Genomic DNA, 10,776 nt, shown 5'->3' on the forward strand with positions numbered 1-10,776 from the left:
GTAGGGGATTTAGAGCACTTACAGATGTTAAAAACAAAGTAAAAGCCGAAGCCTCCGATTAGCCTCATGTTTTCACCTGAACCGGCAACTGAATTACAAAGACACAAAAAAAAAAAAAAACATTGGATCCCTTCTGTTTGTGTTTCAAACTATTTCTCTCAACAAATTTTCAAGAACTTTTTCTTTCAGTCAGTGCCAGGAGTAATTACATAGAAGGAATAAAAAAAAGAGACATCTTATTGGAGCTGATATTTGATGCCGACTCAGACAAAGACATTTTATTCTGCCTTTGCTCGCACAAGCAGTACTTTTGAATGCTAATAGCAAGTCAAAAATATGATACTGAAATCCCAAGAGGGAAACTTTTCTTTAATTTCAGTCCAGGCAAAGAAGTAGGAAGTGGAAGAGGACAGAAATGAAACTTTATGAGAAATGATCTATGCAGAGACTCGCATTTTTTATTATCATTAATATATTTAAAATGTCCAGTGCCAGAGCATTAAATCACATCTTTACTTCATTATTTTTTGAATAATATATTTCCATGTATATGTGTGCGGTTGCTTTAGTTAGTTTACAGTCAGCCAGCTTTGACGATGCCTTCAGGCACTTCCATCAAGCTTTTATAAATATTTGTCTACATATGACTAACTATGAGCAGTCTTAAGTTGTTTACAAAGTTGATAGTCTCTTAAAGGTTGTACTCATAACTTAAAGCTTTGTTCTGTGTACGCGCTCTCTGTATGACTGTCCATACATATCATTATGTTTATTCATGATACAAGGAGCCCTTTTGATTCAGATGGTAAAATATTATAGTTGCGTAAGTGATGAACAAAGTGCCTGTTTTTGTCTCGTGTGAAGCGATGACGGCGAATGACTGCTGCTTGCTGTGCGCACTGTGGGATATTGTATTAAGAAAACAAAGTCTTATTAAAATCTCTCTATCAAGCATTTTTATACATCATCACTCCTCCACAAAGGGAACATAATATGAAAGAGATGCTCTAACGAGGAGACACTGTAATAGGTTGTGCGTTTTGTTGTGTAATATGATAGGATGATGTGGAAGTTGTTACTGTCATTTTCCCTTATTGGTTTTCAAAGTTATGAGCTGTTGTCAGAAATGGGTCGCAGAGTGTTTTGATTATCTCCGCTGTCATCATGTCTCATACCATAATTGTGCTTGTCAGACTGTTGTTATTTGGTTTGGATCACTCGGCCCAAGTGCCTTAGCAAAGCGGTGTTACTGAATGAATGGTGCGGACCGATGACACTTTGACTGTATCATAAGCAATAACAACATATTTGTGTTTTATTCCCACATTTTTTTTTTCTTTTTTCCTTCTTCTTTTTTCAAATGAACTGAAAATGTTTTGCCACTGTCTTTTGTGTGCTCTGCGCTCCCTCTGGCATTTTTTAATAAACAGTAATGAGCTTGAGTGGCTGCTGGTGGGCAATAAGTTCCTGGATTTGTTTTCTAGCTCTCACTGTATTTCCTCTTACTGTACCGCCTTTTCAGGCACATTTTTGCATGCTTTTGTCTTCAAGGGTATCTTGATAATACATCTTCTTTTAAATGTTGCACTTTAAGATGCAGAAAAGCAAGAAAAAAACGAATAAAACATTTTATATATTCTGGTTTGCATGTGTGCAATGAGAAAAGGTGAGGTTTCACACAAAGAGCCATTCCTTAAAATTCTTCTCATATTCCTCTTTACATATTTCCAGCCTTTGGAACTCAAGACATTTGACAGAACTCCCAATTAAAACATGAATAAATTGGAAGACTGCAGCTCTTCTATGTGAGATATTATAAATAGCTTCTCTGAGCTGAGCCTCTCCCTCATAGATTTGTCACAGAGCCAGGTTATGTGTGAGATGACCTCAGATGACAGACTTCCTGTTCACGGCATGCAGTAAACTACCTTCCATTTGTCTCACTCTGGCGCCAAAAAATTGTGTAAATGTCTCTTTTGCAAACACCCAGTTAATTGTAAGTGTGTTACAATACACTTAAAAGATAAGGCAGGTGCTGTCCTAGTCTGACTTCACTACCCTGTCTGTGACACTGAGCCCCAAGCCCATTCCTTTCTACTGAAGACATAAATCTTTAAAAACAGGTCACAGATATTTTGTTTTATTTATTTTTTAAAAAAGATATTATATGTAATTATTTTCTAAAGCAGATGGACACTGGTTTTACGAGGATGTTACTTAAACAGGAGTTCAGTTAGAATTAGTGTTGGAGCCTTTTTTTTTCAGCTGTGCTATTTGGTATTTAAAGCAACAGGATGGTGCATATGTGATTGCGTGAAAGATAAACTACAGTGCCAATGTTTGTTGTAAACAAAGTACATGTCAAAGGTGTGGCTCGTTTGGTTTGTAAGGATACAAAGTATTATCTGAAAATGAGCTTTTTTTTTCTTACATACCAACCACAAGACACTGTAGGATGTCAACAAAAGATAACAGAAATATAGTTTCAGTGTCCACATACAACAAGAGACATAAAATCTAACAAATGATCTTATGGAAATGACCAAACCGTGGTATATAACAGGGTCAGCCATTGACAACCAAGGAAGTCACCGTAGAACATCAAAGATTTACCCCATTTCAGTGCAGACATAAATTCTAGCGCAACATATTTCAAACTCATCATTAAGGGCCCTAGATTGTAAGGAGTCAAGTTATCATCTGGATAAATTATGAATCTGTCTTTAAACACATGAAAAACTTGCTTAAAAAATTCATAAAAAAGACGAAGAGGAAGGACAGAGCAGAAGAGTTATTACCAGTTCTCCCATCAGCACCAGCACCTCTCTCCCTCCACTTTTGTACTGCTGCCTGCTGTCTTACCCATCCACCCCCCTCGGCTGCTTCCCTTGCTGTCATTCTGACAGCATCATTAACCCCATGTGATTCTGGCTTCTGCAGGGCTGTGCACACACACACACACACACACACACACACACATTCACATCAACACAGTCTCAATAAACATGGGTCCAAACTAGAAACACCACCAGGGAGTATACCAGCACATTTACAAGCATGTTATACTGAAGGTTTGCACAATCACAAGTCAGGGGTGTCGTCAGGAGTTTGGCGGTGGCGCCACCTCCTTTGGCTGCCAAGTGAAGACCCATATGGGGATATAACACATTCAAATGAATATTAATTTAAAAGTAGGCAAATCACTCAACTAAGCCATGAGGATTTTGAATCCGAATGATCTGAATGATTAGATAAGAGCCTCCACGAGCACACAGCTCCTTGTGCAGCACAAAAAAAAAGGCTTTTAAAAGCTTTCTTGAGGGCTTGTAAAACCCTGTGCCTCTTATGACACTCATATGATGCATGAAGCCGACACTGGTTATTTGTTACCGACCTCTCTAAATTAATTGCTCATTCAAGATGACTGGTTTAATTGTGAGTGGAGTTATGAAATGATGTCGGCGGGGTGTTTGGGTAAAAGTTTGAACCGCTAAGAAGGTTTAGTGAATTAGGAAATCACAGTTTTTGCACGCTTTCAGTTGCAGAAGCATTTATTCTCTCCTCATTCTGGTTGAGTGGGCTCCATTAAGATCATATCGCTGTAAGAGATAAATTTATTATTTCCGTATTTCCATTCTGTGTAACGGCGCACGGAGGAATGCTAACTCAAAAAGAGTTATGTTTTACGATGGAGAGAGCTGCTGAAAATGTTCTCCCACGTCACCCGAACACACCATGCCACTTTGTCTCCCTTTTGCTGCTCGCCTCCATTCTCTCCTCTCCTGAGAAGCTCAAGCTCAAGAAACAGGAAGACGTCTCTTCAGAGTCAATTTTGACCTTTGACTCCGTGTTGACAGTATGAGGTTGAGCTGCTAAGTCAAGTTGAACCTGCTCTACCTCCCTTTATTCCAGCATAGAAAACCTGCATAGGGATATGTAGGAGGTAGCCGCTGCTCAGTGGTCAAGGGCACTTTGCTCTACTTATTCTTGTGAGGGAACAACTGCACCAAAAATATGGAAAGTTGAATTACAGCGAAGAGGTGTAAATGCTATAAATGAATCTTTTAGGAGACACCAGCAAAGTTCAAAAGCTTTTTGAAGAGTTTGAGGGCAATGTCTCTGAGATAGCTTTTAAAAATGAAATTTGGTCAACATGCTAAAGGGTCACTTCGCCCAAATGATGTCTTTATAACGAGACATCTTTTCCGCTGCCACCGCAGCAAAGTGAAGGTACATAGAAATTTAATTTGAGATGCTCACAGCACTTAGACAGACGCTTTAAATATTCAGCAGCAGCAACACATCTGTCCTTGTTACTCTGGGCAATTATTCCACACTCAGTAAGGAGAAATCTCAGAGGCATGTATCTCAAACCTGGGCACATTAAAACTAAAACTGAAAACATGTGTATAGGTAGCACATGTTACATAGCCAGGATTTTAGAAATACTGAGATCCTCCCACAGCAGTAAAAGCTTTTTAGAATGATTTCCTGCATACTATTATATTTAATGGTTTAAATAAGGGTTTTTTCTTGACATGTTTTTTTTTTTTTTTTTTTGTAAAGCTTCACATTGCAACTTTGCAAACTTTCTTGTGCTGCTAGTGTGAATTTGAAGTGTTGTCCAGCTGCCGTTGGTTGTTATGACAGATGTATCCTAATCAGTCTAATTCTGATATGTTTTACCACCACCTCCGTGCGGCCTGATGTCTGACAATTAGCACGCGACAGGAGGCTTCAGCCTGAAACATCCTGTGATTGTCATGATGTTTTCTGCAGGAGTCACGGTGTGCAGACTTCTCACTTTGTCTTCTGAATATGTCAAAGTTCCAACTATTTGAATCGGCCCATAAAGTACTCACCACGTTTGGTTGCAACAAACACCAGATCCCCTAATGGTTAACAAATCATCCACTAATGCTTTGTGGACCAGTGGTAAGTCATAAATAAGAACACATTTTGTAAAGTTTTGAAAAACTCACTTTGCTGATGTTAGGTGTTTTTGTTTGGCTTAAATGCAGTTACAAATGTTGGCAGTTAAAGTCATGCGTAGGTGGAAAAATCTGGTAAAACTACAACCACTCAGGTGCCACCGACCAAGTCACTGAACCAACAGCTGCTGAAGTGAAGCAGGATGCAAGTGTTGTTGCAGGGATCGTTTCCTACATGTGTACTGTAAACTTTCTGAGTAAGAAACCTGTTGTCAAAACAGAGTGCCGGCGTTCAGCTGACCTTCTCAGGCTGAGTATTTGAAGCTCTGCATTTCTCAGATACCCGCAGACAGTTAGCGAAGAGGCGTGGGTCTATTTCAGCTCCCTCATATCTCCTTCAGCAAGAAAAAGGGCCCTCTGTCCCTCCGGACATGCAGTCGTCTGTGAGGGCCCGAGGTATAGACCCATGCGGCCTGAGATGACCCTGAGACGAGCTTTGTTGCCTTTGGTCAGGTCGTGTCACAGCCTCTGGCGTTGGGTCGTCAGGTTCATGAGCAGGCATGCTGATGAGCACACAGAAAAAACAGAAGCACGCCGTCATCATCCGTCTTCCTGTGCAAGTCTGTGTGTCATGATGCCCGTGAAAATGCTTCGACTTCCCCGGTCATGAAGATGTCTGTCGTTGTCTTCATGTTTCACAGTCTCGCCTCTCGGTTGTAAACTCAGAGGGCTTTATGAAACTTGCAGGGAATGTAGACAGTATTGCTTTTCCTTACTCTACTGTTTAAATGAAAGAAACTGCATTTTAATAAAACAAATTTTTTGTCTGCACTGTTTTTTTTTTTTTTTTGTTTGCCTTGTGGCTCTTCCTCTCTTGTGTAACTTTGTTTCTGTTTGAACTTGGCTGTGGACAAGATCTATCTGTCAGCCAGTCCACGCAGTTCAAAGGACAGACGCCACTGATCCTGTCTCACGCTGCAGATGACAGATCATCACAGTTCATGTTTTACATGATGACCTGACTTGTATGCTTCGTGTCTGTTTGGCTGTGAGTCAAACCCTGTTTTATAGATGTCTTAACACATGGCTGAAGATAAGAAGTTTCATGCAATACAGCTGCTGTGAAGCGAAGGACAGATCTGCGGTTGGGCCTGACCCCACAGCCGTGGAATGTGTTCTTAGTGATAAAAATATAAAATGGACAAGTGGAAAAATAAATATTGTTTGTGATGGCAAGTGATGAAAACAGGGAAATCCCTGTAGTTCATAATGTCGTGGTGGATTCTGGAGGTCCATATTTGGTTTCTCATGTTCCCAAAGACTGGCAATTATTCACAGATTGCAATAACACACAGTTTTGCATTAGTTTTGCAGGAAAAAGAAATTCCAGCCTCAACATCAGTGACAGTGTTGGGTCTTCATCAATGTATAATTAACCTATAAATCATGAGAAACCGTGACCGAATGCGCCTCTTCTTTCTCCAGGTTCAGATGTTGTTTATGCCTTCAACTTCACTCTTAGGAGCTCTCTGATTGGTCCTGAGGAGCAGTGATGTCACAGCCTGATTTTTTTTTTTTTTTTTGACGATCCCGGCCGGTGCAGCAGCTCCAGCGAGCCGAGGGAGAGAGAGGAGCCCCCAGATGGAGTTGGTGCCGAGCTGAAGGCTGCTGAAGGCTGCCTTCCACTGCGTTGATGAGCCCGACCTGGTCCCGCACACAGCGCAGCAGCCCGTCATGGGGGACGGTGGCGCGTCCTCGTCGGTGAACTTCCAGAATGGAACCGGGAGCGATGCGTCGGACGCACCGGGCTCCTCCGCGTCCGAGCAGTGGACGGCGGGGATGAGCCTGGTGATGGGCTTGATCGTCCTGTCCATCGTGTTCGGGAATATCCTGGTCATCGTGGCTATAGCCAGGACGCAGAGGCTGCAGACGCTCACCAACGTGTTCATCGTGTCGCTGGCGAGCGCGGACCTGATCATGGGTTTACTGGTGGTGCCGTTTGGCGCCGCGCTCGAAGTGCGCGGCTCCTGGCTGTACGGCTCCTTCTTCTGCGAGTTTTGGATCTCCGTGGACGTCCTCTGCGTCACCGCCAGCATCGAGACCCTGTGCGTTATCGCCATAGACAGATACGTGGCCATCACCTCGCCTTTCCGCTACCAAAGCTTGCTGACCAAAGCCCGGGCCAAAGCTGTGGTGTGCATAGTCTGGGCCATCTCCGCGCTGGTCTCATTCCTGCCCATCCTGATGCACTGGTCCCGGGACAGCGTGGACACAGCCTGCTACGAGGACCCCGAGTGCTGCGACTTCGTCACCAACAGGGCATATGCCATCTCCTCATCCATCATATCTTTTTACATTCCTCTACTTGTCATGATATTTGTTTACGCCCGTGTGTACAGAGAGGCGAAAAAGCAGCTGAGGAAAATCGACAAGTGCGAGGGCAGGTTTCACAACACCTTAACCGGACTGACCTCCAAGTGCAAGAAGAAGCCGTCTAAGATCCTGGCGCTCAGGGAGCAGAAGGCGCTCAAAACACTGGGCATCATCATGGGGACGTTCACCCTGTGCTGGCTGCCCTTCTTTATAGTCAACGTCGTGCGGGTCTTTTGCGCAGAGGTGGTGGACAAGGACCTTTTCGTGTTCTTCAACTGGCTGGGGTACGTGAACTCGGCGTTTAACCCCATCATTTACTGTCGGAGCCCGGACTTTAGGAAGGCTTTCAAGAGGCTGCTGTGCTGCCCGAGGCAAGCCGACCGCCGGCTGCACATCAGCTCCTGCGACCTGACCCGCTGCTCCGGCGGGTTCGTGTCCTCTCTGGAGCCCGGCACACTGGGGATGTGGTCGGATTGCGCCGCCCTGGACAACAGTGACAGCAGCCTGGTAGGGACCGCGAAGCTGTCGCACTCTGAATCCCAGCTATGAGGGAAAACATTCAACTTTGGCCGAGGTGGATTACAACAGCCTGGAGAGGGGATGTATACAGCACGGACTCCTTTCGCTTGTGCGTCTTTTTCGGGGGGAAGCTATGCGCAAGAGCTGTATCTTAGAACCTAAGTGGGTCAATTTTTTTTTTTTTTAATTTCATTTTATTTTATTTTATTTTGAATCAGAGAAAGCAAACATCAAATCACCTGAAACGTATCTAAAAAAAAAAAAAAAAGAGCATCAGGACCAATGATCTTTCTAAGATGCGCAAATCCTCGAAATCAGTTAGAGGTGATCCAATTTGCCAAATAACATCTTAAAACAGGTGTCAGTGAACCGACACCTTTGCCAAAGGGCGCACGGACGCTCCCGTGGTTTACCCCTGGCGTTTTTCTTTCATTTCTTATTTTACTGGCTCAGCAGTTCGGCGATATGTTAAGGAGGATAATGTAATATGGGGAAGCGTCCGCTCAGGCGCACGGTGTAATAAACACGGTTGTTATTTGAAAGCGTCGGACAGGAGCGACCGCGCTGCAGTCGCGTAGTGCTCACAATGTGTTTTTACCTCACAGCCATCGGCAAGTGCAATTTGTACTACAAGTATTTGTTTATATTAAACATTGATGTAAAATAGACGTGTATTTATTCCGCGCTGTCTTTTACAACTCCGCAAGTAACCGTGGGGCCGAATCCCACCCACCTCTGTGCGCACTGTGGTGAGCGGTGTTGAGTCCCGAAGCGAGGAGCCTGAGCCTCGTCCTCTGTCCTCCTCGTTTAAGCTTTACATGCTGTTGTGAGATGGTGTGTCGACTCCTGTGAAATAAAAAATAAATAAATAAATAAATAAATAAAGGAGGTGTTCATTGTTAGTGAACTGTTTTGAGTTTTGTTTGGAACATTTCTTCTCTTGATGAGTTCAAGTTTACTGTAGGTTGTTTCGCTCCAACATCGCCATCACCCCACACACACACACACACACACACACACACACCGCTTCATTCATAAATAATTTCAGAAAGAAATTTCAAATCTTGCGCTGAGACTGCAGGACATGAAGAAGTGAACTGGTTTGGCAGGATCTGTGCAAACATGATGGGGATGTCAGGTTCTTCTGTGCTGAACTGGCTGAGAGCGACTGGAATCTGATTGGCCTCTGTGGAGAGATGAGCCATGAAATGTGATCTCTTCTTTCTTTTTTTTTTCTTTTTTTTTTTTTCCGACAGTGGATCTATACACATTCATTCACAGTGGATCAATATGGTTTTGTATTGAGTGTTTACATGTTTGCCATTCATTCTTTCCAGATAAACGTGGGTTTATTTTAAGCAATGTACACATGCATTATAGAGCACACACAGGAAACTGAGCTGCGTTGTGGTTGGGTTGATATGATTTGTGTTTCTCTTAATTAAAATGTTCAAGCATTGTAAGTGCTTCTCATTCATATTAAATTGCACTACTGGATGAATGTATTTGTTGTATGTCAGTATTTTAAATGCATTTTACCCCAGTTCAAATGTGTCTTGACAGCTTCTTTTAAGTTGTATTGCACAAAAACACAAGTTGCATGTCATTATTTTGAAACTAAAGGGATACTCCAGCTGTATAGGGGGTACTTGAAGGCTAAGAGACAGATTTTTTTTTTTTTTTTTTTAAATGGTCAAAATCAAAACAGCAGATATCAAGTTCCAAAATCACTGGATCCTAAACTTCCCATAATGCAACTGGATAGAATCTTTCATTGCTTCCCAGACGCCCATGTGTTTGAAACCCTACAACTAGCCTAAAGTAAGCTGAGAGGACCCCAGGTGATGTCACAGTGATGTCATCAGGGTTGTTTTAGCTAAGATTTGAGATGATTTCTTCAGCCTTTAGAAAGCCGTACAGGAGGCGTTACACAACTGTTCCTCCTCAGGATGAGCAAACTGAACCTTGTATAAAAGTGGTGGAGTGTCTCTTTAAGTTAAATGTTACTGTAGGTTTCACTGGAGCATTTAAAACACATAAGATATGTGTCATCTTGTTTATGATTGGCAATATTTGCCTTTGCTTGATCATGCCTATGGAAACGATCTAGAATCCAACTGGTCCCATTGTTTTTGAACTCTCGGCTGCATGCAAACCCATTCAGGGCAGTAGATACCTCTCGAGTCTGATCACAGCCGTTTCCACCAGCATCACTTTGAAATCCTATGGAAAATGTTTGAGTAAACGTCATGACAGCTGGTGTTGTGAAGTAACTCTCACAGGAGAGAATAGCAGTTCTTTCTGGGGAATATTAATTAGCACTTAAGCTGGATGTCTTTAAAACGCATTAGCATGATGTGTCCTGCTAATGATGCTCTCCCAGAAGGGCCGAGCCGTACATTTCAATTAGATCAGAAAAACTGAATGGAACTGAGCTCAGCTGTTTTGGCTAATGAACATTGTTTAGATCTGATTGGCTGAATTAATGTGTGTGAATGAGACCCAGAATTTAGAGGGGGGGGGGGGAAATAAATAATAACAGCAGCGCAGCCAGTATCACTGATGGCCTCCTGGCAAAGACCCACTTCATTATTAAGCATTGTTTGTTTGGCAGGAAGTTTGTGTTTGGGCAGATTAGCAGTGGGCTCGCAGACGGAGAAGCTAATCAGTGGCTTTAAGAATAATTGTTTCAAATTGCTTGTGTATCAGTAGACGTTTTAACTGCTCCAAGTCAAAGTAGATGAATTGATATCAACGTGACCTCTGCAGTAACAGAGGTTACTGTTGGTAAACACAGAATTACATTCAGAAATATGATATACCTAACTATTAATTTTATTGTATGTGATGCAAACTAGGAATATATGAAGGCATTTTACAAGACCAGGTTCAACCGATGGTGCAGCCATTTTGCACCCATAACATTTTTGGAAATTCCCTTATTTGCTTTTTT

The 10,776-nt window shown here is 42.6% G+C and overlaps 1 protein-coding gene across 1 annotated transcript; it reads left to right on the plus strand.

Annotated features, from left to right (window-relative positions):
• The first annotated feature begins 6,520 nt into the window (after window positions 1-6,520).
• On the plus strand, window positions 6,521-9,324 carry adrb1 (adrenoceptor beta 1). The gene has a single exon (XM_071463632.1). It carries the CDS (start codon window positions 6,666-6,668, stop codon window positions 7,851-7,853), a length of 1,188 nt encoding a protein of 395 aa, XP_071319733.1. The 5' UTR covers window positions 6,521-6,665; the 3' UTR covers window positions 7,854-9,324.
• Window positions 9,325-10,776: the final 1,452 nt, after the last annotated feature.

This window comes from Trachinotus anak, unplaced genomic scaffold, assembly GCF_046630095.1.
Source record: "Trachinotus anak isolate AG129_WGS33_773 ecotype Australia unplaced genomic scaffold, CSIRO_AGI_Tana_v1 ptg000025l, whole genome shotgun sequence".
NCBI lineage: Eukaryota > Metazoa > Chordata > Actinopteri > Carangiformes > Carangidae > Trachinotus > Trachinotus anak.